The 27881-nt window shown below is 43.9% G+C and overlaps 6 protein-coding genes and 2 long non-coding RNA genes across 14 annotated transcripts; 5 read left to right on the plus strand and 3 right to left on the minus strand.

Moving 5' to 3' along the window:
* The first annotated feature begins 114 nt into the window (after positions 1-114).
* LOC112274970 (uncharacterized) lies at positions 115-5342 on the plus strand. Of its 3 annotated transcripts, XM_024504865.3 has the most exons (11): positions 115-813; positions 1158-1263; positions 1415-1547; positions 2036-2261; positions 2369-2503; positions 2681-2912; positions 3093-3279; positions 3400-3584; positions 3882-4019; positions 4280-4408; positions 4938-5342. In XM_024504865.3, exons 2-10 carry the CDS (start codon positions 1189-1191, stop codon positions 4406-4408), a joined length of 1440 nt encoding a protein of 479 aa, XP_024360633.1. In that variant the 5' UTR covers positions 115-813; positions 1158-1188; the 3' UTR covers positions 4938-5342. The 3 variants fall into 3 exon arrangements, with proteins under 3 accessions (XP_024360633.1, XP_024360632.1, XP_024360634.1); XM_024504864.3 differs by lacking the exon at positions 4938-5342 and having other exon boundaries at positions 4280-4710; XM_024504866.3 differs by lacking the exon at positions 4938-5342 and having other exon boundaries at positions 359-813; positions 2039-2261; positions 4280-4710.
* A 520-nt stretch (positions 5343-5862) lies between these two features.
* On the plus strand, positions 5863-7296 carry LOC112274974 (uncharacterized). Its single transcript, XM_024504869.3, has 3 exons — positions 5863-6203; positions 6727-6843; positions 7050-7296. The coding sequence occupies exons 1-3, from the start codon at positions 6012-6014 to the stop codon at positions 7119-7121; spliced, it is 381 nt and encodes a 126-aa protein (XP_024360637.1). The 5' UTR covers positions 5863-6011; the 3' UTR covers positions 7122-7296.
* A 433-nt stretch (positions 7297-7729) lies between these two features.
* On the minus strand, positions 7730-12103 carry LOC112274969 (putative inactive receptor kinase At5g10020). Its single transcript, XM_024504863.3, has 3 exons — positions 10524-12103; positions 8591-10084; positions 7730-8416 (listed from the first exon to the last, which is right to left on the minus strand). Exons 1-3 carry the CDS (start codon positions 11323-11325, stop codon positions 7824-7826), a joined length of 2889 nt encoding a protein of 962 aa, XP_024360631.1. The 5' UTR covers positions 11326-12103; the 3' UTR covers positions 7730-7823.
* Positions 12104-12209: 106 nt separating this feature from the next.
* Positions 12210-12949, plus strand: LOC112274975 (CST complex subunit TEN1). Its single transcript, XM_024504870.3, has 2 exons — positions 12210-12566; positions 12667-12949. Exons 1-2 carry the CDS (start codon positions 12309-12311, stop codon positions 12775-12777), a joined length of 369 nt encoding a protein of 122 aa, XP_024360638.1. The 5' UTR covers positions 12210-12308; the 3' UTR covers positions 12778-12949.
* Positions 12950-13107: 158 nt separating this feature from the next.
* Positions 13108-14936, minus strand: LOC112274973 (uncharacterized). Its single transcript, XM_024504868.3, has 3 exons — positions 14437-14936; positions 13927-14115; positions 13108-13620 (listed from the first exon to the last, which is right to left on the minus strand). Exons 1-3 carry the CDS (start codon positions 14659-14661, stop codon positions 13534-13536), a joined length of 501 nt encoding a protein of 166 aa, XP_024360636.1. The 5' UTR covers positions 14662-14936; the 3' UTR covers positions 13108-13533.
* Positions 14937-15083: 147 nt separating this feature from the next.
* Positions 15084-19600, plus strand: LOC112274976 (uncharacterized). Of its 5 annotated transcripts, none has more exons than XR_016500018.1 (7): positions 15084-15836; positions 15984-16084; positions 16512-16714; positions 16950-17015; positions 17855-17952; positions 18805-18932; positions 19117-19600. It is a non-coding gene; the product is annotated as an uncharacterized LOC112274976 (long non-coding RNA). The 5 variants fall into 5 exon arrangements; XR_012216465.2 differs by having other exon boundaries at positions 15151-15836; positions 16600-16714; XR_012216467.2 differs by lacking the exon at positions 15984-16084 and having other exon boundaries at positions 15699-15836; positions 16600-16714.
* A 2822-nt stretch (positions 19601-22422) lies between these two features.
* On the minus strand, positions 22423-23618 carry LOC112274977 (uncharacterized). The gene is made up of 2 exons (XR_002967619.3): positions 23320-23618; positions 22423-22874 (listed from the first exon to the last, which is right to left on the minus strand). It is a non-coding gene; the product is annotated as an uncharacterized LOC112274977 (long non-coding RNA).
* Positions 23619-24236: 618 nt separating this feature from the next.
* On the plus strand, positions 24237-27106 carry LOC112274971 (putative N-acetyltransferase HLS1). The gene is made up of 3 exons (XM_024504867.3): positions 24237-25293; positions 25412-25566; positions 25657-27106. The coding sequence occupies exons 1-3, from the start codon at positions 25087-25089 to the stop codon at positions 26549-26551; spliced, it is 1257 nt and encodes a 418-aa protein (XP_024360635.1). The 5' UTR covers positions 24237-25086; the 3' UTR covers positions 26552-27106.
* Positions 27107-27881: the final 775 nt, after the last annotated feature.

Consider the following 27881-nt stretch of genomic DNA (forward strand, 5'->3'; position numbering starts at 1 on the left):
TCTGTGATTGTAATTGAGAAATATTACAAAATGCAATTAATCCCATGACGACAAGAATTATATATCCATAAGCTCTAACTCATGGGGGGGAGGGTTTACGAATGACATGGAAGGGAGTGAATGGCGTATTCCCGCCACATCCTACGTGGCGTGCCACGACACATCCGCAGTTCAGTGACGGATAAGGTGATTACGGCATCCTCGGAACGACGGTAATCTGCATTAGGCACACGTTAATCTTCTGTACAGACCCGATTTGCACAGTTTAAGTATGTGTTCAGTGAATACTTCGTGTAACGTGAAGAGATTCTACTGCGACCCAAATTCTTATGAAGGCCATGCTTGATTCGATCGATTTATGAAGTCCAAGCTACGCGCATGTGTCGATTGTAACCGCGGATTTGGATTGTTTAGAAATTCTGTTTCTAGGGGAGCAGAAGTGGCCATTTGTTCTGGAAACCAGGTTTAGGGCTTAGGTCCTTCGCTGGTAATGAGCACGCGGCTCGCCTAATTGTGAGTTATGAGCAGTGATAGACCTAAATCTTGGTGGGTGCGCACCTATTGCGTTTTAAAATCAATTATGTGGTTGTGTATCTGAGCAGCCATTTCCATTCTAGTGCGCATTGTACTGCGAGTCGAACTGCCGTGGCTGTTCCATTGATCCCTCAACTACCCTAAATTCCTTGCTGAGTTGATTACTGTTATCTTATCAAGTTCCTGATCGTGTCGGTTTAGCGCCTTTCCGCGGAGCTGAAAACTTTCTCACCGGGCGGAATCTTGACTGTCTCACTTGAGAGATAAATTTGACTTGAGGTAAGCTCTGTGTCTGAGCTGCAGGTGGTTTCTCATGATTATAATGCTTGAAAGCTAGAATACATTTGTAGATTTTGAGTGCAGTTTACGATATGAAGGTTCAATTGTGCTTGATTTCGTGGTTTGGATGCCTCCACCGCATTGCTTGCTTGCGAATTTTGTGATCAAATGTTGGTAGCTGGTAACCTTTCAACTTTGGTAGAACTGGTTCGTAGCTCATGTTGTAGAACGACAAGTCTCGAGGATGAGTATACTGTTGAAGTAAGCAAAGAGCATGTCTAGGTTCCTTGTTAAAGATGTCTGTTTTTTATTGATGCGGTGCTTATGGCTTCACATTTCTGCAGCCCCAGCATCAATCGTTACTTGAGAGGCACCATGCTTTCCTTGAAGAATGGTGTGCTCCATTTTGTGCATCCGTCTTTGAGTATCCCCTGTTTCCGACATGGACAGGTACACTATTTCTGTTTCATTCTCATCTTTGTCTTCCGTCGTCTGCAATTTGTTCATGGATGTTTTCTCACATTCCACACATACTTTAGTTTACCACTGGTCAGAATTGGAGCTTGGAATTCAGCTTAGTGTTGCAATATCCATGTTTCAGGCTCTTCGTATGGGGACTGCTGGGAACAGTACCCGAATGCGTCCTCGAATACATTCTTTTCCAGTCATGGCTGGAGGTGCTCAAGTAAAGGTGATGGAGAGTATAATTGGAGACATTGCAAAAGATCGTTCCAGTATGACATCAAAATTCCTTTTTTTGATAGCTTTGTGTCAATATGCTCCAAGAAGTTCAAGTTTTACTCCTGCTTACCGTTTTATCCTTTATCTAAGCCTTTCAGCATGTGTAGTGAGTTTGAATCGATAAGTTTGAAGGCTTTTTTATCTAGTCATAATCTCTGATAGAGTTCAGCGGATGCTTTGGCAACCTGGGAAACGTTGTGTCCCATTGCTTTGAAAGAGCTGGTCACTCTGTAAATGGCGTGAATACAATGAATCTATGAATTAGGATTTGTAAGTAAATTGAGAAGATTCGTATTTTTCAGTTTGCCAAAATGAAAGTAAGTTGTCATTAGGAGAACTTCACGAGAGGTTTAGATTTTCAGCATATGTGATTTACCAATAACTGGACTGATTATTTTAGGGCTATGATTTTGTATTCAATTGGTGTATATTGTCATCTGTAGAAGGCCTCACGAAACTGCTGTGGTTATTGGTTTTGTAGAAGTGCCTAAAGTTGTTCTGAAGAGAGGAAAGACACAGCTTTTCCGGGGTGGTAATCCCATGGTGTACAGTGGAGCCATTGATAGAGTGGTGGGAAGGCCGCCTCCTGTGGCAGGTGACCTCGTCATGGTCACAGATGGTGCAGAGCAACCTATCGCATGGGGAGTGTACAATCCATTATCTATGTTTGCTGTTCGGATCATGCAAACTGAGGATGAAGCTCGCAGGTATTGATTTACTTTCATGCAGTCACGTGCAATGTTTCTCGGTTTAGATAGAGAGCATTTGATAGTGGAACACGTCTCTTACTCACAATCTTGTGTTTGTGGTTTAGAGAACCCGAATGTGTGCTCAACATGGAGACCTTACTACTTTCTAGATTTTCAGCAGCCAGGAAGTTGCGGAAAACGTTGGGACTGCCGTCTGATCATACCAATGTCTTCCGGCTGGTGAACAGTGAAGGTGATAGGCAAGTGCATACAGTGGTTTGCTGGAAATTTACATTCTGGATTCGTTACATTCAGTGGGTTGTAGGAATTCATGGTGATTTTTCGGTTCAGCCTGTATTCTGTAAATGAAAGGCATGGAGTTGTCAGAATATCTGTTGTAGCCTCTTGTGCAAATCATAGAATTTCGTCTGGTACAGGTTGTCAGGCTTAATTGTTGACGTCCTCGGGGAACAAGTTGTGGTAGCCTCGTCTGCCGCATGGGTTGAGAGACATAGGTCTACAATCGAACTTGCTGTCGGTAAAGCCATCAAAACCTCTCATGTGTCCTGGAGACCATCCGTTGAAATTCTCAAGGAAGAGGGATTACAAGTTAGTACTTCCGAAGATTCTTCACTTGATTCTGCAAGTGATGTAATAGGCGATTTTGAGGTATTTGAGTCTTTCCTGGTCTTGTTTCTCCACACTCACAAATTCTTATAAACCGCATTTCTGTTGTTGCAGTCCTAAGAATTTTTTTTCCTTATGATTTTCTTACGGAGGATGCTGAATTGTGAAGTACACCAGCATGGGACAATTTTGAATCTGGGAGTAAGCGGATGTTATGCACAGGTAGTTGAGAATGGAGTTCGATATCTTGCATCTTTAGATGGTCAGAAGACAGGATTTTATGCTGATCAACGAGACAGCCGACTATTACTTCGTTCACTTGCAAGTGGATCTTCTGTGCTAGATTTGTGCTGCTATAGTGGGGGGTTTGCTTTGAATGCCGCTTTGGGGGGTGCTTCTTATATAACTGGTAAGCATATTTTCCTAACCATCTTGATTTGAGATGATGGTCATTCTTAGTGTACGTGGAAGTATGGAAATGATATTGAAGTTTCGTGAAAACACGTTCGCTCCGTGCCTTTCGATACAGGAGTAGACTCTTCTTCTCCTGCCTTGGAACTTGCGAAGTCCAATGCATCCTTGAACCGGTTAGATGCAAACTCGATCGATTTCGTCAAAGCAGACGTAGCAGAGTATATGAAGTCTGCACTCTCTGAAGGAAAGCAGTGGGATATTGTGGTACTAGATCCTCCAAAACTCGCCCCAAATCGCAAGGTACATACACCCAAGGCATTCACGTTCCTCATCATTCGGGTCAAGTTCATTTTTATCACTTGTTCAAATATAGTAATATACAGACTTCACTTTGGTTGAACTTACGATTCACGCCGAACACTTTGGAATGGATTCACCGACAGCTCGTCATATGTAGCTTGTGAAGGATGTCTACCACAGTTTTTAGATTTTTTATATGCTTCATGGAAGTTGTACAGAGCATTTTTTTAATCCTTGTATTCTTCTTAGTCCGTTCAATGGAGAATAGATCTGATGACTATTTTTCATGACGTGCAGGTCCTGCAACGTGCGACAGCGAAGTACCGAAATTTAAATGCGATGGCAATACGGTTGACAAAACCAGGAGGCCTGCTCATGACCTGTTCATGTTCAGGAGCGATGACTCAAAGTGGCAATTTTCTTTCTGTTATTCAGGTTTTATCCTCATTAGAGATGTTCATTTAACTGTGCCCTGCTGACTGGATTTTTTTTGTGATGCTGCTTGGACCTTAACGTCTACGTTGTCTCCTTTCCGCATACTATGTTCTCAAGCAGATGAATTGACTGAATTTTAACAAAACTTGGATATCAAGTCTCTTCAACTTTCATTTTCATCTATGTTCTATGCTACAGTAGAAATAGCAAGTGATTTAAATACATTTGAAATAACATTCTTTTATAAAAATTTCTCGCAGGAGGCAGCCATGTCAGCAAATAGGCGAGTCACGCAATTACGTTATGCAGGAGCTGCACCCGACCATACCATAGATCCAGCATATCCTGAAGGAACCTATTTAACAAATGTATTGCTACGAGTTCAGTAGGTGATGTTTGGAACAGCTTGTCCACACCCTGTCGACATAATTAGGTTAACTTCATCTTAAGCATTTGATTCCCCAAAGAGCCAGTGAGAATCAGCTGTTATAGCTCTGGGGTTCCAGTTTGCGGATGACTCCAAAAGTCTCAGTTACTTGTTTCGAGGTCATGTGTCACTAGCGGCAATGTGTGTTTCTCGATCAATTCGTTGGCTGCTGTTTATGCCAGTAGAGCCCTTCATTACCAGCTCACCATCGGCGGACATTCCTTTCCCATGCACAAATCATCGTTCGTCTGCTGGTTTTTGAAACTCCTTGCCTCGTACAAGAATTGATTTGTTTTTGAGACTGGAATCTGCTTTTCTTACCATCTTAAATCTTGTCAACTTTGTGGGGAGTACATCGTAACACACCAATCAATCCTCTTCCTTGGTGACAGCAGATTGAGAAATGTGGTCAGACAATTGCTGAATAGTACTTTCAGTGCTTGTCTCTCAACATCATGAATACTAATCAAGTTTCATGTCTTTCAAAGCAGGTGGGCGGATGCTGTCCTACTCGGTAGCTTGCACATGTAGTAGGGTACTCCGAGAATTTGGTGTTTGATGCAGTGTTACGCCGTAAGGCCAATTAGGAAAATGTTGTACAGGTTTTGAGTACTTGTGCGTGTTTATCGAAGACACCCAACTCCTCTCAATTAGAGCTGACAGGAAATTTTTCTGCCTATTTCAAAATGTTATTTGGTTGGTTTTAGAATAAGTGTTAATGATATGAGCATGGTATCCAACACACATGGTGAACGAAACTGTAGTGCGTGACATTCATTGTTGCTAGTGTCAGAATTCATTTAAGAAAAATATGAGGCCAAGATGGGCAGTGCGCTCCCACTTTGTAATCATAGATTTTCATTTGAAGTTAATATTAACTTTCCTTTTTGTGAGTATGTACCTTTTTGTGAGTAGGTACATACATTATATGAAAAGTGATGAATGGTGATTGGAATTGCTGATTAGTAATTAAAGCTTGGTGCATGGTGATTGAAACTCTATTGATGTCAAATCACCATTCAGCAATAATCAGTTCAAACGGGATTTCTGATTGGTAATTAAAAGAAGTGACATGTATGTTTTACATGTATTTCATGGAAACAAACTCAATTATTTGGAGGATATTGCCGAAAAGGGGAATCAAAGCAACTAATGGTGAGTAATCAACCACCATGTGAACACCACCTCACTCACTAATCACTCACTCACTCACTCACTAATCACTCACTCACTCACTCACTAATCACTCACTCACTCACTCACTAAACTCTCGCACCCACGGTACCAGACAGACGGTCGTAGAGCGCCCTCCATGGGAATATATTCCCCACCGCGGACACCCAAGACCGTGACCCCGGACCCTCCTCCTCCACCCTTATCCAGCGTGAACAGAGAGAGAGGGGGAAGACAGAGGTCTGGATAATCTTCTCCTTGATTGCCGAGGCCTTGTTGCAACCACGTCTGGTTGTTGTTGTTGCAATTGCGAGTGAGTGAGAGAAAGAGCCTGCGCAATTCTCAAGAGCTGAGGGCTGAGGAGGACGGATTGAGTAGAAAGAGTTCAAGTGATGGCGATGATGTTGCAAGCATGCACTCTGGCGACGCCCAGCGTCGTCTCGCTTGCATCTTCTTTCAAGGGTTTGTCGCTCAAGTCGACGACCAGCGTGTCATTCTCGGCCATCCAGGTGAAGCCTGCTGCGAGTAGGAAGCTTGTCGTGCAGCCCGTCGCTGCCGCTGGTTACAAGCTCAAGTCTCACAAGGTGCGTGGTTGGCGGATTTCTCCCTTGAGTTTTGAATGTGGTAGACGAGTATTGTTGTTGTTGTTGTTGTTGTTGTTGTGTTTTTTTTTTTTTTTTTTTTTCGTTTTCGCAGGTGATGTTGATTGAATGTGTCCAATTCGGGGCACCGTGGTTTTGTATCCTGGAATGGGAATGGGATTTATGAATCTGAAAGTGCGTTAGACCTAGTTGTTGCTCATTGTAATGGCAATGTCCGGCGTTCCTGAGCATTCTATTACGTGCATTCCTCTTGGTTTGGTGGCAGTATATTGTATTGTCCACTGGACCCCGAAAAAATCCAGGAAATGCATTAGAAAATTCGAACACCACCTGATGCTTGTATCTCTACCAGTAATGGAAATGGAATATGTATTGACGGACATAGGACAGGGGAATGAAGGATTGCCATTTAAGCCTAGTTTTACTTCCATGATTTCCTAGGAATTCTCTTGGAAATCGAAGTTTTTAAATTGAACCACATGGCGCGTTCTTCTTTGTAATGCAGGCTTCTGCCAAGAGGTTCGGTGTAACAGGCAGCGGGAAGATAACCAGGAGGTGTGCGGGAAGGGCTCATCTTCTGAGGAAGAAGTCCACCAAGCGAAAGAATCGGCTGGCGGGCAAGGTATGGTTTTATTCAATGTTGTGCGGTCTATGCTTCTTAGCCTTAGTGTTACGTCCTCTTACGTTAGATAAATCTAGCACCGGCTGAGAAGAATCCCTGAATGAATTTGTATCACCTTTTCATTCTATAAGTTCTCGCAGTGTAGATGTGTAGATCGTCACCATAATCGGATGGGGGCTAATCAAACATCTTTACTAACCTTGCAGACCGAGGTGAAGCATTGCGATTGGCAGAACGTCATTGGTGCCTTGCCATACCTGAAGACAAAGAAGCAGTAGATTTGTGGCTTTGTACGTTGGTAGTCATGACTAGGTCAGGCACCTTTAGAAAAGGCAAAGGTCTAAATTCACCGTCACGGCAACCTATGCCATGATGTAACATTTTTCATCAACTCTGTTGTTTTTTATTTAAATTTTTTTGCACACGATAATAATATGTTTCTCTCATCGCTAATTCAAATTGTGAAGTTTGGTTAACCTGACGCACTATCTGCTGCTAGATATGCTGTACACTTGCTTACAGACATTATTAGGGTAGTCCACTGTCGGAACATGTATTTTTAATCAAGTACAGTAATATCTGGTTCTGCAAGAAAACTCACACAACCATTTAAGAAACGTGTACAATGTCAGAAAAGTCCTCCAATTCGTCTAGTGTTTAAGTAGGACACGGCACGCACTGCTGCTGGCGTGCCACCATCAATTCTTAGCTTCACTTTCCAAATCTCAAATGAATCTCACACTAATACCAATCCAATGTTGGACGTGACCTATTGGTGAAGAAGAACAATTTGCACACTGATGGATCCATCACGTTTGATTCCTCAAACAGTCAAATGCTGGACTATTAAACAAATCAGTCTCAATAGCAGAGAACTTGCACGGTAATCGTTAAATGCTTAACAATTTGAATGTAAGAACACACAAGCAGAAAATGTACATAATGTATCAAAGAACCCATCTTCCAAACAGTATCGACTGTCAAGCATCTGTCAAAGCAACCAACTGATCTAGAATGCACTTAACAGTTGGCCTCGATGCTTGAGGAGTCATGCATGAGAGGGCTATGGTTAGCACTTCATGCATGCTCTTGGGAGGCTCTTGCTCTCTGTGCAAACCCACAAGCGCCGTGTCGAAGCAATCCACTGGTCTGCTTTCTTTGACGACCAACCTAACCCAATCCGGTAAATCCACAGCCCCAGAGTTGGCAGACATTATATCTCCAGCACCTCTGCCTGTAAGTAACTCTAATAAAATTACACCCAGTGCGTACACATCAGCTACTAATGAGGGTTTAGGTTTGCGTGTGGCAGCCAGCTCAGGAGACCGATACCCAAGGGCACCTGCGTTCAAGATCTGATTGGCAGTCCCAGCAACAGTCATCAGACGATGGAGACTGTAGTCGGACACCCTGGCAGTTAACTGCGGGCCCTGAAGAAAAACGTTGTTTGCCTTGAGGTTACCATGGGCCACTCCATGCTTGTTGTGCAGACAAGCCAACCCACTAGCAACTCCAACTGCTACTTGTAGCCGCTGCTCCCATGTCAGTATAGGGTGCCTACGCCCTGTCCTTTCTGCATCACAATAACGAGTTAATAAAAATTTCAAAATAGTGATATTCTGAGTTAATGAGGAAAATGTGCAAACTATCATAATTTATCGGCTCACATACAGTCCAATCCCTCTGAAAACAATACTACTCTAATAACTTAGTCACCAAGTACAGAGAAGAGGAAGTGGAAAATGACCATATAAATGATGAGCTAGGCTGCCTGTGGAAATGAAATCAGACAACAGAAGCTTCTCGTGTTCTCGAGGGCCCCAATAATAGCCTCGTAATGAAACAACGTTTGGGTGCTTGATACCCCCAAATCGTTTGGCCTCCCTGGTGAACTCCTTCTTGTTTCGAGCAAGGCCCTCACGGAGCCATTTCACTGTAAGCACGTGGCCATTGTCTAAGGTAGCTTTGTATGACGTGCCATGGTTACTTCTTCCTAGAACCTCTGCTGGAGCTTGTGACAAATCCTCAGCAGTGAAGAGAAGCGTCGCATCAAGAAAGAAAAGGTCGCCAGCCAAGCGATCCGGAGATTTGACTTTCAACACCATGGGGTGCTCAGCAGAGACCGAGCCATCATCATCAGAGGGCGTCCCTCCAGTTCGCCACTTGGTTCGCATCGGTGATTCGCCACTCTTCTGCAAGTCGAGCGCATCCCTTTTGATATCACTTCTTGCTTTAGGTGGTGCTAGTGCACCCTTTACAGAACCCCTGGGAACTGAGGATGGAACATCAGGTTGCTCGACAACCACACCAACGTCGGTATTTGGTTTGGTATCCTGGTCTACGGACTTGGTAACAGGTGGTTTCATCGAAGGTTTTAACATTTTGCAAAAATATATAACCAAGGTTAATGCTGCGATGAATACTGCACCAAGAGTGATCCCTACTATCAACCCAATCTTCAACGCGATTTTCACTTGTTTGTGACTGTTTCCCAAGGTAACTTGTACTCCAGAGCCTGGAGCATCAGAAGGCGCATTTGGGAATAGGAGGTTCGGATTTCCAGGATAGAAAGATGAGTTCGAAAAGATGGCAAGATTTGAAGGTACTGTGCCTGATAAATTGTTGCCAGATACATTCAAGCTCTCTAGCTGTGAAGAGAGCTTTGCAGGTATGAGGCCACTCAGCAAGTTCTTGGACAGGTCGAGAAGTTGAAGCTGCACCAGATTAGATAAACGCCCCGGTATGGTTCCCTCCAACTGATTTGTGCTCAAGTTGAGAACAACGAGTTTAAGATATGAACCTAATGAATCAGGAATACCTCCACTTAAATGATTGTAGGATAGGTCCAATAAACTGAGGGGCAAAGTTGTTGCCGTGGACGGATTGGGAATAGGCCCTTGGAATTGGTTGTGTGATAAAACTAGCTCAGTGATGGAGGGCGATGCCAACAGCTGTGGAGAGATAGAACCAGAAAGCTGATTGGAGCTGAGATTGAGAGCATTCAACTGAAATAGCTGGACCAGGGATGCGTTGTCTATGGTACCACTGAGGTTATTATGACTGAGGTCCAGCGTCCGGAGGTTGGCGCTCCATTTGCTTAACGATACTCCTCCAGAAAATTGGTTATTACTTAAATCAATCACACTACAAGACTGTATTTTTGAAGGCAGAGGGCCTGTCAGACCATTGGAAGCAAGCTTCAATATACTCATGACTTTGGTTGTCACAGGACCTAAGCTACCTGCACAAGCCAGAAGAAAATATGGCATGGGTTGTTAACCATCACACCCTACATCAACGAGTTAGTGATATAGGTATCCTAATTTTGACACTTAATCAGAACGCCGAGTTTCAGTAAAACTTCCCGTCAAAAATAAGGTCTCTTGTGTGTTCAAACGTGATCAGTTCAACAAAGTGTCTATTAGCAGGACTGAAGTAATTTCCCTAAAATTATTTGGGAATAGAGTTAGAACCATAATTGAGGAACATGCGATTCTCTGACTCCCTCAAATCATGCAAAGCTATTGTGTCAAGTGCTTCAGAGATGGGTTCAATACTTCCAGATTAAAACGTCCATTCTTTAAGGTTATGCTTTATAGATTAATCTCCGTGATAGTCGTGATACAACATCGAGAATACATAAAATCTGTGAGTGAAAGAGTGAAGATCGATTAACTTACCGCTGAGCTGATTCCGACTGAGATCCACCTCTCGAAGTTGTGGCGTCTGCTCATTGAACAACTCAAGTGGAAGTTGTCCCTCGAGCATGTTGTCTGACAACCTAAGAGTTGTGAGGGAGACCATAAGCAGCACGGCAGGTATTGGTCCTCTCAACTTATTTCGACTAAGATCAAGAGTCTTGAGAGTAGTTTTCTGGAACAGCTCCTGGGGTATGTTACCAGCAAAAGCATTCCCAGAAAGGTCCATATCTGCAAGGCCCTCTGGAAACAGAATTTCGATGGAGCCTGAGAAGTTATTGTCGCTGAGGTCCACCACAACCAACTTCGAAGCGACCTCAAACTTTAGAGCACCTGAGAAAGCATTTCCAGAGAGGAAGAGACGCATGAGGTTTGGCAGCTTCAAAATTGGGGAGATGTCGCCTCCGAGCTCATTTTGCGCCAATGAGAGGTTAACCAGGCTCAGTAGACCGCCAATGGCTTGCGGAATACTGCCCACTAAACCACTCGCCGGCAGCCAAAGCTCAACAACTCGACATTCATTGCCGTCATACGTCGTCACACCTTTCCACTGGACAGGACACCCGCGGGAGTCTACATTGGTGTTATTCCAAGAGCTAAGCAAAATGTCGCCCTTAGTAAGCCCAGCCTTGAAGTCAAGCAGCGCTTGTGTTTCCGGCGCAAGTGCAGCACACGCTGAGGGCAACATCCACGTCCACAGCAAGACCAGCAAAGTTTTCCTGGAGGCCTTCATGATAACCGTCCAAGGTACGACTTCCAAATTAAACTCAATCCAAATCAGCATTTGCTCTTCCTCCTCGTCATCGACAATGCGGTCCCATGCGCAGTAACTTCCCAAGCAGGAAGTATGCTGGTCTACGGTTCTTGTAGCTGCAGACGACCATACCTCTAAACTACGCCCTTCTTAGTGTGCATAACCAGGAACACTAATAACCATGGCCACGATAGCCGCTAAACAACACAAACTACTCCTCTCTAAGAACTACAGGCTGTACAAATCTCAGTGCCGCCTGGAGCATGTAGAATATCACTGTTGAAGAGCATGGTGCACTTCTTAGATACATGCAGCCTCTCAGCACACCTTCTCAGATTTCTTCAAGAAAGGGATAGTGCACAGCATAACATCAGCATTGAGTAATGCATCACATTGTTCATCACTGCAAACTTTCCCGCCTTCGAAGAACGGCAATCCAACTGAAGCACAGCGGCGATTCCTCACAGGACCATACCTACCAGCTCACTTAGCGATTACAGACACGCGAATACAACAGGTCTTACTACACCGCTACCTTCCTTCGAACACCTCCTTACGTACAGTCCCTCCTCCCAAACCCCCATTATCTCCCTACCGCCACCTCTCACTTCATTCAAAGGAAGGTCCAACTTACCCCCTCATTTACACATTTCTACCATTACTTCCGCGAGTCACATTGCACAACCTAAAACAAACCTATTAATTCTACGCTACCTGCTACAATATCCTAGAGACGAAACGAAGAGGTCACTGAGACCGATGACCCCAAGAACAAGAAAATAGCTCGCAGTTGCAAACTCACAGTGATTCCTCAAAGTGAAGCAAAAACTTCATGTAACCAAATTTAGTTGACTCTGAAAGTCCAATACCCATTTGAGAGATCTTCATCGACGGAACACTTCAGAAATGTTTGGAGGAAGAACATTTTTCATGATGCAGTTCCAGTACCATGGATGTTTTTGGAGGGTTAGGGCAGAAGCATCATTGTTGTTGAAGTTTTTTTTTTAATAATTATGGCGGTCGTAACCCTAAATCCCGGCCTAGTGGTGCGATTGCAGGAGCTTCAACCTGGTTCATCGTTCGTCCTCCCGAATCAGTCTTTGCGTGTGGTGGGATCCCTTCAGAGCTTTGACTCAACTTCCGGTATTGCCGTCCTAGTTGATGCGGGTGCTTCTCTCCGACTCGACCTCGAGCACTTGCGGGAGCTCCCGCTTCGCGTAGGGTCATTATTTGAGTTCATCGGCGAATTGGAAGTGGACACCACTCAACAGGTACATGGGAATCATGCTGGTGGATTTCAAATGTTGAACTATCAGTTTTGAATGGCACAGTTTCGAGTTGGATGTTCAGACGTGGTCTTGAAGTTTGCAGCTCACGCTGAAGGCTAGAGTGGGGCGGAACGTGGATGGAATGGACATGAAGCTTTTCGATAAGGTTTTGCAACTTCGGCGTAGGTTTGAGAAGGATTATAAACACAATTGATGCCGTGAAGAAATCCACGCATTTCAGTTTTTTCCTATGCCTGTGGAACGAACTATCGTTATGCAGATAGCTGAATATTCAGTTGTAAATACTCTGGACTACGGTGGGGTTACTAATTCTTGTTGCAACATGAAGCAAACTCCTCCATAATATAGCAGCACTTCTCTGGCTACGTGTAGACTCTGCTAACTGCGTATATTATTTAAATTCTGGCTCCTCTCTCAGAATTACTGCAATTTCTTTAAGTGAATATACAAAACTGTACGCACCCAATGACTGATTCCAATTTACAGCCGTGAAAAGACCCGAGTAATAAACACCTGATCCTGATTCAATCTGAATACCTCCTTGGATACCATCCTCAGGGTAAGATTTGAGTACGCATTTGAGAGGGAAACAGAGAAACTTTTAAATATTGGCTTAAAGGCGAGATTACCAGACTGACGTTAGACCAGAAATGCCGCCGTCAGAGACCCGCCATTGAAAGCTCTATGCAGCTTCATCTAGACTGCACATTACTTATCACTTAGCATGAACCTAACTACTCGCCAGTGAGAATACAGGCTTCCATGCATCGCCGAAAATCATCCCACTTGCTGCTCCAGGCCGAAACGTAGCAGACTGCAGAAACCCGCAAGCAATGCCAGCAATGCAGGTAATGAGCATCCATACACGAGTGGTTGAAAGCCTCCAACATTGCTGAATGCTGGCCGCTGTGTGTCAACTCTAACAGGTGTTTGTCTTTAGGTTTCAAGATTATTGTTCTAAAGATCGTTGCACCGTTTCCTCCTTTCGCATCATAGCCTCCATCAGAACATCGAAGGCCCAGTCCTTAATGTCCTCCTGATTTATGCAGCACAATCACACGAATATACCATAAGTTACACCTAATTTTTTTTCATTAAATGGTATAAAATCCTACCTCAAAACATCCTTAATCTCCACATACATTCAAGCATGCACACCGTCGTGGAAAAAATCTCAAACAAGTAACAGCATGGGAGTTATACTATCCCTGCAAATTCAAGCAACAGAACTTCCTGAAACGTCTACAACTCTACACAAGGCAACGGTAGGAGCAAAAACAGTCGGGAGCATTGATCATGTAATCAAGCTCAAGGTCAAGGGAAAATTCAGCTATGAACTCACAAGGCTTAACACTTCTCCTGTTCGAATGCGAGAATGAGATCGACCAATTTTGGACTCAAACGGCGTCCGCGGCCGAAGCTCCTGGATCTCCTCCCATTCATCTCTACTTAACGGCTTCAAATTGGCCTGCACCTCGGCGAATTCTCTAGCTTGCCTCTCAATTCGCTCCGGCTCCAACGACTCGTCGTACTGAAGAGAAGATACACCTCAAATACACCTCAGAACACGTAATTACCACTTTCCGGAAACATATCGACGCGTATCCACATCTACAAAAAAAAGAAAAAGAAAAAAGAAAAAAGAAAAAATTCTGAGTATCCTAGAGAAGTCAAACACTACGCATAGCAAACATACAAAATACAAATTAACCGTTTACAAGAATTGCACCATTACTAGCCGCCCATCCACAAGCAGGGCCTCTGTGCACAACCTCTCAATCTCTCTAGAAACCAAAAATCATGCAAATGAACCAGAATCAACAAGACATTACGAAATTGCCGAAACTCGTACCATCATGGTAAGCTTCGCAAGCACCACTGCCAACACCATGCCCACAGCCATTTTGATATTTGGCGTGTCAAAAATCTCTTGTGTAAAGGGCGCTTGAACTGGCAACGGCGGCTCCTCCCGCTTCAAGCGCACGGGTCGAATCATCCGCACTGGACGCCCGCTTGCATTCGCCTGCTTTCCTGTCGCTCGAGCCAGCAGATGCCGACCAGCTCTGACGATAGCCATCTTCCTGACCCTCAAAATGCTTCTCCTCCTCTAAAACACTCTGTAAAACATTACCTCCGATGGTCCTCCCCAACCCTAAGTCTCAGGCAGACCCACCTCAAAAAAACCGTAATATCTGCTCTCCTTCAATTCCAATCACCGAATCCAACTTCCTGCATACGATCTGCATGAATCTCAAAAAACAATGTTCACAAAATGATAGAAATTCGTTTAGTTTGTGTTTTTGGGAATATACGGCTCCTGTTCATCCCCGTAGCGGATGACCCAATTCATTTGATCGAAGATGGTTAACTCGGTTCTTCAACTTTAGGTTTTTTTATTCATACTCCGAGGCCATTCTGGGTTGTAGAATCTGAATCGTCGATCTCTCTACCGTCGTCACGAGATGGACTGCTCTAATCAAGTTGGGTACAGTTAAGAATTGCACATATTGAATTACTCTATTTCAGTTATTACTTTCGTTCATCGTTGTTTATTTATTCATTGGGGGCGGTTTTTGCTGGGACGATAGTGGGGTAACGATTGTGCATTGAGATGTTGAGGGTTCGAGGAGCCGAAGAGCACTGAGCAGTCGTGGTGGAGTGGTTACAAATTTTCTGAGCCTTGGATGACGAGCTGGATCATGTTTTTTGATGACTGCAGTTCAATTTTTTTTTTAGAGAAACATGCAGAATTCGAAATTGATTAAAAAGCAATTAGTGGAGTAGCGGGCGTTTATGCTGTCATGGCGCTGAACGGGACTAACCTCGGTGCAGACGTGTCGATCTTGTTCAGAGGAGTTGCAGCATTGGGGGATATTGAAATGGGAATGGAAATGGAACATACTGGCAGCATAACAAATCATGAGTTCTCTGTGTAGTGCAAACCCTCTCGAAGCAGTAGACCAGCGTACACCCACCCCTGCGATGATGAAACAGAGTATCTCTCCAGGCAGACATTACATTGAAGCCTAAGTTCGACAGAGAGCAGTACTTTTACCCTGATCTTGTTCAGAGGAGTTGCTGCATCTCGCAATTTAGCATTCCTACCGTCGAGAGGGGCTACATCGATGTCGACTTGTCTGTGGAGTTTGGCGGCGGCCATAGCTGAATTTTGGGTTGCTCAGGTTTTCAGAAGATGCTGGCAAACTGATTCACGCTGCAAATGACCATCTCTCTGACTCCTCCTTATCCCAGGTGTGTACCCTGAAGTCTATGGCTGAATCCTAAAAACCCTGATGCTGGGGGAAGTAAGAACAATTTGGAGACTTTCCCACTTCAGAGCTTAAAATTCGTCTTTTCAGGTGGATTCTAATCGGGCTGGTGTGACTCTGTTGGAAGTAGTTTCGGAGTCACAGATGCAAAATGCACTTGAAGTAACAGAGTATGCAGCAGAAGTGCAGTGAATGGTGCGATACTTGGGTATCAGCAATGGAAGCGTGCAGGTGGGTTTGATGCGATGCTATGTCAGAATGCCGATGCCCAAGAGTGGATCCCGGTTTGGTACCTATGCTCTTTTTGTCCCTGTGTGACATTTTGTTTTTCTGTTTCGGGATGGATGCAATTTTTAGCTTAAAAAACAAGAATGGAAGCTTTCAGCATGGCAAAAAATTTGCGGTCCTACAACTCGAGTATCGGTAGGGATAACGTTCAAGCTCGGCAGCAACGATTCTTTTGTGAGATATAGTGTCTGGTGCCCAGCAGTCACATGGTTCTGAGTCTTAGTCGAGAACACTTTTCATGGAAGTAGATGAGAAGACCAGACAATCAGAATATGAGTTACAGCAGGTTTGCAGTTGATCTTACTGGGCTCTTCATGGCCTCTTAAATGGAAGTAATGTCGCTAAATGCTGATCGTGAGCAACGTTGCAGCACCAGGAAGTTACTTGTAGGCTTAAGCATGATCTCAGTGCGAACTTGTACCAGAATTGCCACTTCAAGTCCAACCATCTTATTTCAGGAATATATAGATGCAACCAAGGAAATACTACCTGGGCTTCTTAATATCGAACGCCGCTACCATGAGAGCTTATGCCCCTCTTTGCAAGACATTTGTGCTTGGAAATGATCGTGACGTAAGTTCTATAGATGTGATGGCTCATGTGCTTTATAATTGAAATTACTGCACAACTTATTCTTACTAATCGACATTTTAATGAAGTTTTGCATGCTATTTCATATTTAATTCTCTTGAAGTGGTAAAAACATTGCTGGACTTCATTTATTTGTTCTCAACCACGGCTTCTGATTAGAACCTTAGCAGGCAGTTTCACTCAGTTCGACGGTATTACTGATTACTTCTCTGGGCAGGTTTTACTGGATCTTGTTGAGAAAGGAGGCATTGCGAAGGAGGTCGTTGTTTTAAGTCTCAGCCAGGTAACCGTCTTTGTGGTGTAAGCTATTGGTCTAGTAGTTTTTGCAGATACCACTTTCTCTTGGTGGTCCTGAAAACCCGTTGAAGACTTTGCTTCCACTTAATTGGTATATCAGGTCTCTAAATTTTAGGAACCTTGAATATTTGGGTAGAAGTTAGATCAGTACAATACTTAATCCCAATAATTCTATTGCATGAGAGTGGTCATAAAGAAGCGGGACCTAAACCCGGATTTTCTGATGAACTGCCTTTCCTCGGCTCACAGTTCTGACATATTGCTGGTCTTTTACACATTCCATAATTGGGAAACCACCCCGTATGAGAGAATGGGAGATGAGTTTCAGGCCTATCGTGGAGGGAAAATCAAGCGTCAGGGATTCTTCGTTGGACAAGTTGTGCATTTTTTAGTTTAACTCCAGCGTGCAGTGAACTGAACAATCGGCGTAAACAGATTAGGAATTTCATAACTGTACCATTGACATCAAAACCCAGGGTTTTTCTTTACGGTTAATAGACTTGTGACAAACTCAGTGTTGTGGAATTTAACCTAGTAAATAATGCTGGATGTATTCACTTTTTCCAAGGATACCACTGTGAAGGATCCTTCTGACAATGAACAGTTCTTCATTTCAAAAATGTTACAGCTTGGTACGAGCCCATTTTAATAACAAATCATGTTCAGCAGCGTGCTGCTGTGTGCCCCTCTGTGCTGCTCTGTGCTATTGTGTGCTATCATGTGCTGCATGGTGCACACGACATATGACTCAGGCGTCTGGTGAGAACATGAATCGAGGTGTAAATAAAATCCTGATGGCTGAGCCAAATGAGTATGTCTTTTCAGGTTGTTCCTCGATGGTTTTAAAGCAAGTTCCTTGTTAAAACTGGAAGCAGATACGCACAATGCATTTCCAAAGCTACAAGTGGACTTCCAATCAAAAGGTGTGCTCCTCTCTACATACCAGATATTTATCTCAAGCTCTTGTTGTAGATTTTTCTCTGGCTTGATGGATATCCTGCAGCATGATCTGTAAGACGTGGCTTAAATCGATCTTCAAGCACCACCCTGTCTTGGAATTGAAGAGATTTCAGTGTCATAGCTTTGCACCCATTGCCCTGTAACAGCTTACATGATTTTTTTGATCCATGAAGCCAAAGTTTGTATCTGTCATGGTTTATTCTCTAGCATCTCGGATCACGTAACACCAAGCGCCGATTGGATTGGGGCTCTCTTTCAGATTTGGAAGGTCACACGATACCAACTACCAATAGGATTAGTCCCCTTTTCCGATTTGGAATATTCCTCAGATTATTTCTATGCTTCAATCCTAGCTTTCTTCGTTAGAGTTGAAAGATAGGAGCATTCTGAAGGATATCCTGAGATTGACCATAGTGCCTAATCCCGTCCCTTTTTTAATGTTGTTCATTTCTGTGTTTCTATCCTCTACCATCTGTCTTGAGGTAAGACATAGTGAACTGAGCCTTTCTGAAATCATTTGTGCCTGCAGAAAGCTTCTACGTCTGTCATTTTCTTAAATATAATAAATTGTTTAAATTATTTTTAGAAAACCAAGGCAGATTGTGTTATCCTAGGGACCGATGGACAGTCTTTGACTTCTTCTACAACCTGTTATTTTCATAGTATTAGTAGTTATGTACTAGTGCCTGAAACAATGAAGATTCAGTGGGTGTATATGACATGTTAATAAACTGTCACAATGTTTTAGAGCTTTATCCGCTTACTGAATTTAATGAGCAATACGACTAATTTATTTTATTTCTGTATTTTTCAAGTGTTTGCAGCGTGGAAAATTACTTAGATATGATTTCAAGCATTTCAATCACTGGATTATACCAAGTGATTTCGGCGAAACTGGTGTGAAGTCGTCTACGCACTCCTAATCGACAAGAACTCAATAGTGGTAATGGCATATCCATTGTCTATTTGACCTGAATTAACAAATCTAATTTCTCTGATAACCGGAGTGTCTCCCCTTTTTTGGAAGAATTTTACACATTCTGTGACATCCTGTTGGCGGCCACTGTACACACTCAATTGGAGAACTTGACAATATTTCGTCTTATTGGGCTCGTATGTTTTCGCAGAGCAACAAATACAAATGGGGAGGAAAACTGTGTCTTAACGCTCATGCGGTAGCACGGCACAGCGTGCGGAAGGAAGACGTTCTTTTGAGCTAAATCGCCCCCATTGACAGATCCAATGTGGAGATGACCGCTGTTTAGATAAAGGTCATGGATTCAAACCTCTGAAAAGTCAGCATCTGAGTAGACGCTAAGTCAGATCAGTCGCCCAAGCAGTCAGAAAGGCCGACATAAACCTCCTTAGATTACAGGTCATGCACTTACCCATACCTTGGCCCCCATCGTAAAGACCTGTCTTGCACCTATTTCCCACACTGCTGGATTATGTCAAACTAGCTGAGAGTGGGTCCAGCTCAGCGGCCGGCTCTGCTGCAGTAATAGTAGCAGTAGGCATGCAGCACACCACTGTCTGTTCACTTGTTCAAATCCCTATTACTCTTAAGCGTTGCTGAAAAGTTCAGCGAATGCTTGAGAGAGCTGTGAACAATTTCCTGCCCTGTCTCCTGTGTGTTGAACACTCGCATGATTTGTGTGCACTATGACCGATCAAGCCTTGTTCACATTGTCATCTTTGATGCGGCTATTCAGCAGCCTCAAAAGCCATATGAACTCCACCAAGGTTTACAACTCACATCGTGCACATACTCAGATATGCCTTTCTAGTACAACCTGGAGAACCAGTGCGTAAATATCCTTAGCTTGCTCTTGCTCACGGGAACACCTTGGTTTCGCTTGATTCCTCAATATTTGCTTCAGTGTCACTTCGTCAAATATAAATATATTTTGGTTCAAAATTGAAATTTCTTTTGCACATCCTAGTCCGGAGACAAGCATAGAGCTAAGTTTCCCAAAACAGTAATGTTAGTAACATTCCTCATTTCCTGTAAACCACACCACTAATCGGGACACAGCACTTGCTACCAAAGTACGAACTAAGACTAAGGGCCTCCCTACACACCAATACCACACACGATTTCGAGTTTCATGGCGGTGTCTTTTGGAGCTTGCAAGCATGGGGATGCATGAAAGGCAACTGCAATTCCCGTTGGTACAAGACAGCTCCCTCAATCCTGACAATATCAAAATACTAAAACCACAAATGTGAGCAAGAAGTTATGCCAGGAGCTCTAATGCAAAACTGGGGAGATGACGCTACGAGAGCTACAGTCAAGAACTTGTGTCTCAGACAAGACCGACAGGCTCTTCTGCTTTGCTACTGTGTGTGTGTCCTCTGCTTGCAATTTTGAGCCGATTTTCTTGGCAGAGTTGGATTTGATCCATGGCTTGGCCACCAACTGTTGGAGCTCTTGGATTGGACTCCATTTTTTTCTTTTTTCTTTTCAGTGGCTGGCTTCCTGTGTGTGATCCCATCAAAAGTCGATGATCAGGGTAGTACCTCAAGCTCGTCAGTGAGCAAACAAACAAACAAACAAACTACAACTACCACTTACTGTTACTACATGGGGAACTGAGGTTTTGGAGTGTTATGAGCTCACACTCGCCTCGGAAGCCACGCCACTAGATCATCAGCAGCTGCTCATCCTTGCGCTGCAAAATCAGATCACTATGGGTGAAAAAGACGGAGCTGAATTCTCTTCTCATTGAGGGTAAGGATCTACAAACGAAAAAGCCACAAATGGGTTGTGTAAACATGTTGGAGTTTTTTCACCTAGCTGCGAGTCACCAAAGGTTGATTTACTGTTTAAGTAAGATTAAATTTCCATCTTCTCTCTTTCTCTATTTTCTTTCATTCTCATGTTGAAAATCATACTACATAATAAAAGAACTTGGGCAACGAGACAAATAATAATTGCATTAAATGGACACTTCCGCTTTGATCTTACTTTTCTGTTTTCTTGCATTCCTACATATATATATATATATATATATACATATAATTGGAGGTTTAGAGATTTATTAGCTTTTTCAACTTTTAAGATTGAAACATTCTTTGATGCTTCCACAGATAGTATCCTACCACTCCCAAGTATGTTATATTACTTCACTCATATTTCATGACATGGTGAGATTTTTCTCCATTCATTCATGCATTCACACACACATACATGTACAGTAAGGGAGCAAAACACAACACAAAACAAAAGCTGCTGCTCAGACCCATGTCATTCTGCACAGGACAGGTGCTGGCATTGTCTCCTATCCCACCAGGACTTCCCATATTTTCAGAGATGCCTGGTTGTCTAAGATGCTCATCTGACACAGATACACAGCTTAGAACCATTGCTTCCATTAGCTCCCCACTGAAACTTCATGCTTTCCATGCACTTGTTGGCCACACTCTTTGAATCGCCTGGGGAGTACCTTGTCACAGATCAGATGGAATCACATAAACAGGAGAGAGAGGGTGTGTGCATGTATGTGTGTGTGTGTCCACACATAAACACATACACACATTGTGTACTGATTAATTGATTGATTCAAATGTTACTTATATACATGTTTCAAAAACTGACCTTTGAACTATCATCTTTGTTCTACTTCTTTTATTCTTTCTCACCCACACAAAAACATTTAACTATATATATATATATATATATATATATACTTACATACATACTAGTGGTTAAACCATTGGTTATGCCAATGTTGAGTACATTTTTTGCAGCCAATCAAACAGAAAAACACACACTATATATATACCAATTAGTGCTCCTTATTGCAATTAAAAATAAAATAAAAAATGGCATCATGTTAGCCAGGTGTGGGTCAGGTTCATTTGCACCATTGCTGCTATTGTTGCCGTCAGCCTGTCCCATCCTTTGATCCCAATAACTGAGTAATTGGGTTTTACCACCCTATTGCCCCGGCTAATGAGATTTTTTGACACCCCAGCCGAACATAGGTTGGTTTATATATATATATATATATATATATACAGACATGTATGTATGAAATTACTCCATGAATAAAGGTTGAAATCAGAATGAGAGTCTGCAAGTTCAATTTTAAATAAAAGTAAAAACCCTTTTGGCATGCATGTATTCTCATGATAAATTCAAGCAAACTATCATGAATTTATCATTGAAATGAATAAATTTCCAGTTCTTTAAGAAGAGATACAACAAAGGAATAGGAGAATAAGATAATGAAATAAGGAATTAGGGCAATACATAGAAAAGAGAGAGGAGGGGACGAAGAAGACAACAATGAAGTAAAGAAAAAGAAATATAAAGACACATTTGACCTAGTTTTTCAGCACTTTTGTGCATGATCCTTGTAAAAAACCATCCCATCCTTCCCCTTGGACATGCAGCTCCTACCTAGATTTCTAGTTCTCTTTATAAATGGTTGTGTATTTAAAAAAAGAAAAATAAATTAATTAATTCATAAAAATGAGACAGCAGCCCCCTTTGTTTTCCATATAATAATAAAACCAACTTTTTATAATCTCAACTGCTCCATCACAAAACTCCTAGTGAAAAATCTTACACAATCTTGCCTATCTTGCCTATTTGATACAGCTTCTATTCCAGCAGCTATCAATGCTCCCTCAAAGTACACATTAAACCACAAATTTTAAATATTTTATTTTATTTTATTTTGATGATGGGGCTTTGGCAATGAAACTCACCATGGCACCACCAAGTTGTATTCAGCTTGATATCCAATCCTAGACAAGAAATGATGTAGTGGGTTGGTTCTGTAACCCTATGAGGAGTTTAGAGCCCTTCTAGAAGCATCTGAGCAGCTGGCTCTGCTCTTCTTCATTGTAAGTACCTCAAAACAAGCTTCCAGTTCCACTGCCATATATAAACTTGTTGAGTAAATGGGTTGTGGAGGCTTCTTCTCTATGAGGACTATTTAATGAATAGAGATACAACACACAATAATACTCTTACACAAACAGTTACACAGAGAGCAGCAGCATTATCAGATTCCAATCCAGGACTCCCAAAAAAGTGAGAAAAAGTTCATGATGCTTGGAAGAATGAAGGCAGAGTAGAGCAACTAGTCTGGAGGAAAAAAAAGAAAAGAAAAGAAAAGAAAACCATGAAATGATGAAGCTATTCCCGGAATGAAGGTTTCTGAGGAAATCCTTGCACACACCGAAGAAGCATGCAAGAGAAGGGAATAGTGGAATAGTGAAGATATATAGTAAGGGAAGAGAAAATGGAAAAACCAAAAGGCGTTCTCGTCACTCTGAAACGGAGATCACAAACAAGTGCGGGTTGAAATCGTTGTTACCGAATTCCAGGGGAATGGGCTTCAACCTCGCACTGCGCGCATGCTTTCCATCTCAGGAGGAGGAGGAGTCAGTGTCAGAGCAGCAGCACCAGCAAGGAGCAGCTCCTCTGGGGAGTGTTGTTCCGTCCCGAAACGAGCTGCTGCCATCCGACCGCTAGGGGCTCTGATAAATAACATCATGCAAACTGCTCAACAGAAATGCGGGGACCGCCTGCCAACTTGGAGTTTCTAAGTTTCGCAGAATTGTAAGCCTGGGTTTGGATACGACGGCCCATACGAATTGACGCTACGCAGAGTGGGGATGGAAAAAGGATTATGGTCGACAAACCAACCCAAAAGGGCGAGTTGGTGGGACACCTTTTTGCAGTGCCACCCCTCCTCACAAATTTGGGATCTCCAAAACCAAATTTGGAAAACGGCAACAGCATCATGGGCCCGTGGACTATTTTCATCTGGGTACAAGCTCTCGGGGGGTGACGACGCCGTAAGCGGGCCAAGGTTCCAAGTTTCCATGAGTTTTCTCGGTCGCCAGAAAACTAACTCCACGCGAGGGCCGCCAAAGCAACCGCGCAACGTGGGATTGATTCACAAGGTGGCTGCTGCCACAGAGCAGAGGAGGAGGAGGGGATAAGGATTCGATTCCTAGATCAATCCCCCGCGCCCCGTGCCCCTCGGGTCGAATCGGCATCGTCGGGTCAGTCCTCCGCCGCTCTCCTGCTAACGGTTCCGGACTTGCGATGAATGGCTGGAGGGAGGGAGGGAGGTCGCAATTTGGTCTGGGCCCCCGAACCTACCTATCACAGCAGGTCCGGGCCGAGCCGGAGAAAGGAAGAGGAGGAGGAAGAGGAAGCTGGATCCCTCTCCCTCGCCCTTCATTGCCATCAAGGCTGGCTGGCGGCGCCTAAAAGATCCCGTGTTGGCTGTCCATTGTAATGCTGCGTTGATGTGTTCAGCCCAGTTAGTTCAAGTCTATATTTTCCCAACGATCTCGCCCCATTTCTCTCACCTTTAGGCGGCGCTCCCTCTCTCTCTCTCTCGCTCGTTTTTTTTTTTTTTTTTTTTTTTTTTTAATTTTTTTATTGTGTGTGTGTGTGTGCTCCGTCCTGGGTTCAAGACCACCCCTTCGTTTCCATGAGATTCGGAATCCTCTCAGCTCATAGCTCCCTGCTGCTGTGCGATCCTTGCCATTATCGGAGTAGTAGTGTGTATCCCCTTTCTCGGAGTAGTATACTTCCAACTCGCTCGTGTAATTGTGCGCTTCGTCTTGTTGTGAAGATCGCCTTTCGTACGTTGTTGTTGTTGGTCTCGCGCGCCGCAACGCAGCTGGTTGTTTTCTGTTTGGGGAGAGTCAAAGTTTGGGGAGTGGGAGGTTTGATGGTTCCGATGTTTTGAGAGATTTTTAGAGGGTGAGGTCGTGCCGGGAGTGAGGACAAGGTGTGAGTGAGGATATTTGGATGGTAGTGTTGTGCGTGCTCATGGAGCCCGGGTTGAGGAGTGATTGGCGGTGGTCGTCTCAGTCGTGGGGGATGGTGTCACATTCCTGAGGGCGAAAGTTGGATTCGGTCCAGTTGGGACCTCCGGTTCTAGATGTCGAGGTTATTGCAGAGGAGCGTGAGGGATGGACTCATCGCTGATGACATTGTTGTAATCAACCCTGGAATCTCCTCTCTGGCAGTGAGCGGAGTGAAAAGGATTGCGTTCGGATCAATCACCCTGGAATCTGCGTTGTGATCTTTTTTCTTTCTTTCTTTCCTTCCAAGTTTAGAGATGAAAATGGTCTCTCAAGTGACTCCCGTGGAGGATAGGTCCAACCTCCACATCATCATTCGCAAATACAACGAATTTGATGTGAAACAGCTTGCAGCTTTCGACAAGCGTGTGGAAATGGGCCCAGCAGGGTCCGAATCTCTTACCTTTGATTGGTTGGGCGATCCCCTCTGTCGAGTTCGTCATCTTCCCGCATTCCACATGCTGGTAAGGCCCGAATGATTGCCGAGAGTTTCGTTTTAAGTCCTCTGAGCACCAGTGTCGATTATCACCCGCGTAATGCATGGAAATTGTTTGAATAATCTGCTTGTTGTGTTTGGAACAGGTCGCCGAAATCGGAGGTGAAATTGTAGGGGTTATCAGAGGCAGTGTGAAGGAGGTGGTGTGCAGTCAGAGCGCTGCATGCTCAGATAAAGCTTCGATCCGCAAGTATGCGCGGGTGGGATACCTTCTCGGTCTACGAGTTTGCCCCCGCCATAGGTATACTCGCCCGCAAGTCTCCTGAGCGTACAGAACTTGAACACGCAGTGTGATGCCCGGAAACTAATTGTTGCTATTTTCTTCTTTCAGACGGATAGGTATTGCGTTCAAGTTGGTACAATCTATGGAAGAATGGTGTCGCGAACAGGACGTTGAATACGTCTACATGGCTACGGAGAAGGACAATGAAGCCTCCTTGAAGCTTTTCACGGAGCGTCTCAGCTACCGCCACTTCCGCACTCCTGGAATCTTCATCCAACCTGTGCACGTCCACGATCGCCGTATTTCATCACGTATTCAATTGACGAAGATAGCCCCCGATCACGCTGTAGCGTTGTATAGCGCCACAATGAGCACTGCCGAGTTCTTCCCTAAGGACATTGACGCTGTTCTGCGCAACAAACTCTGCGAAGGCACTTGGATTGCCTCGTTCAAGGAGAGCCGCCTCGATGAGGAGTTAAACAATTTTGCATGCGAGGGGGGCAGGGGTGGCAAAGTGGTCGACGCAAGCTGGGCAAAGGGAGCGTCATGGGCCATGCTGAGCGTATGGAGGAGCAACGATTTGTTCCAGTGCGAGTACAAAAACGCCTCATGGTTCAAGAAAACAGGGGCGGCATTGTCCAGATTGGTGGATTTCTGCCTCCCTGGGTGTCGGGTACCCTCCGTCCCCAATTTCTTCCATCCTTTCGGTGTACAATTCATGTTTGGTTTGCATTGCGAAGGTGATGGAGGTCCTGAGCTTCTGCATTCTCTCTGCTGGCATGCACATAATTTGGCAAGGAAGAATGATTGTAAAGCGGTTATGTCTGAAGTTGCCCCCACCGATCCTGCATGGAATAGCATACCTCACTGGAAGAGACTCTCCTCCACCGAGGATATCTGGTGCATCAAATCGCTTAAGGAAAAAGTCCCTTCCAAACCCAACTTCGACTGGTGTCACGCTCCTCCACAGCCCGTCCTTTTTGTAGATCCGCGAGAGGTGTAAAAATCTTTTCTAGTTCTCGATGGCCTTCTGTACCAAAGCCAGTCCCTCGAACTCGAACTAATGGCTCTCCGTTACATAGACTACCTCGGAAGTGATGAATGTGAGCTCGATTCCTTTCCAGAGGTTCGGTTTTGTTGATATTGGCTGCATTTCAATTTAGTTCCAATTTTTTTGTAGGTAGACGCTCAAGTGCTCAGATCGATTAGCGTTCTGAGGTAACCATTCACAACACATTTTGATCTCTGGATTGTGTTTGCCCCTTTATTAGGCTCGGTTAGCGTTTATTAAGAGATTAGTGTAGCTCTAAACACGCGAGTTCATACAGGGCAATGTCATGAGGCCCTTTCCCCAGCATAGGCGATTAATTTAAACGTCGACTCTTCTTTTCTACTACACAATGCTCTGAAGCTCTGCATTTTGCAAGGATCATCTGTGCTACGTCATTTTTTCCTTTTAGTGGGAAATGGCGGTCCATTAGTACTGACAATCGTAAAATTCCACGTGGTATGAATATAAACGCTTGGAATGTGTACACAGCGCGAGGATTTCGCCTCATCTGTCAACTCTCCAGTGCTATGATTAAATTACAGTTCTGCATTTGGTTTTTTGCTCCAACTTCATCCAATCATTCCCCTCCACAACTAAAGTTTACAGCTGCTATTTGCAAATAGGTTTCAAATTATAGAATTAACTGTCAACTTGCGAATAAGCTGGTATTGGGCCCAGCCGCCTTTGTTGCGCACCGCACCTGTCAGAGAAGCAGTGCATTTAATGCCTACCAGAACTTTTAAAACAGCGTCATAAATATTCTGTTAGAATAGCATACTAATGTTCCTATCCGACTTGTCCGTTTCTAACATTAGAAAGACAACTACTTTTCCCATTTTGAGAAATGGTGCGCTCTGGTTTTGGTTCTTTTGTTACCGGCGTCTTGTTTTGAACGTCGTCCTCTAGGTGATTCGTGCAAAGATCAAACTTGTTGTCAACCTGCCATTCAATGCTGCAGACGAGATGTCGCCAAGTGCTCCTGTGCCTACTCAGATCTGCTGATTCAGACGTGCTACTTGTCGAGGTGGCCGATCTGCACTGATTCTTTACACAAGAATAGTTTTGAAGCACAATCTCTGCCGCCTGCTGAGCTTCGCAACTTGAGTATTCTCACGGGGAATAGGCACGTTCCCCTCACCTGTGTGAAGAGCACCACTAGCATAGCCTAGATTTTATGACACTATTTTGTCTGCTTTATTCAGCATTTTAGTTGCAGGTTGCAGTGGGGAACACACAGAGACAGATCCCAGCAAGTAGGGAAACTGTGCCACAACATCTCCTT

Source organism: Physcomitrium patens, chromosome 22 (genome assembly GCF_059467195.1).
Source record: "Physcomitrium patens ecotype Gransden chromosome 22, ASM5946719v1, whole genome shotgun sequence".
Classification (NCBI taxonomy): Eukaryota; Viridiplantae; Streptophyta; class Bryopsida; order Funariales; family Funariaceae; genus Physcomitrium; species Physcomitrium patens.

Bases quoted from the DNA above. Each gene is read 5' to 3' on its own strand.
- LOC112274970 (XM_024504865.3), top strand. From the start codon at position 1,189: ATGCTTTCCTTGAAGAATGGTGTGCTCCATTTTGTGCATCCGTCTTTG. The intron at 2,262-2,368 runs GTATTGATTTAC...TTTGTGGTTTAG, and splicing joins ACTGAGGATGAAGCTCGCAG to AGAACCCGAATGTGTGCTCA. The intron at 2,913-3,092 runs GTATTTGAGTCT...TGTTATGCACAG, and splicing joins ATGTAATAGGCGATTTTGAG to GTAGTTGAGAATGGAGTTCG.
- LOC112274974 (XM_024504869.3), top strand. From the start codon at position 6,012: ATGGCGATGATGTTGCAAGCATGCACTCTGGCGACGCCCAGCGTCGTC. The intron at 6,204-6,726 runs GTGCGTGGTTGG...TTTGTAATGCAG, and splicing joins ACAAGCTCAAGTCTCACAAG to GCTTCTGCCAAGAGGTTCGG. The intron at 6,844-7,049 runs GTATGGTTTTAT...CTAACCTTGCAG, and splicing joins AGAATCGGCTGGCGGGCAAG to ACCGAGGTGAAGCATTGCGA.
- LOC112274969 (XM_024504863.3), bottom strand. From the start codon at position 11,325: ATGCTGATTTGGATTGAGTTTAATTTGGAAGTCGTACCTTGGACGGTT. The intron at 10,085-10,523 runs GTAAGTTAATCG...TGGCTTGTGCAG, and splicing joins CAGTCGGAATCAGCTCAGCG to GTAGCTTAGGTCCTGTGACA. The intron at 8,417-8,590 runs GTCATTTTCCAC...ATTGTGATGCAG, and splicing joins CCTAGCTCATCATTTATATG to AAAGGACAGGGCGTAGGCAC.
- LOC112274975 (XM_024504870.3), top strand. From the start codon at position 12,309: ATGGCGGTCGTAACCCTAAATCCCGGCCTAGTGGTGCGATTGCAGGAG. The intron at 12,567-12,666 runs GTACATGGGAAT...TGAAGTTTGCAG, and splicing joins AAGTGGACACCACTCAACAG to CTCACGCTGAAGGCTAGAGT.
- LOC112274973 (XM_024504868.3), bottom strand. From the start codon at position 14,661: ATGGCTATCGTCAGAGCTGGTCGGCATCTGCTGGCTCGAGCGACAGGA. The intron at 14,116-14,436 runs GTACGAGTTTCG...TCTTCTCTTCAG, and splicing joins TTGCGAAGCTTACCATGATG to TACGACGAGTCGTTGGAGCC. The intron at 13,621-13,926 runs GTGAGTTCATAG...TGCATAAATCAG, and splicing joins CAGGAGAAGTGTTAAGCCTT to GAGGACATTAAGGACTGGGC.
- LOC112274971 (XM_024504867.3), top strand. From the start codon at position 25,087: ATGAAAATGGTCTCTCAAGTGACTCCCGTGGAGGATAGGTCCAACCTC. The intron at 25,294-25,411 runs GTAAGGCCCGAA...TGTTTGGAACAG, and splicing joins TTCCCGCATTCCACATGCTG to GTCGCCGAAATCGGAGGTGA. The intron at 25,567-25,656 runs GTATACTCGCCC...TTCTTCTTTCAG, and splicing joins CGAGTTTGCCCCCGCCATAG to ACGGATAGGTATTGCGTTCA.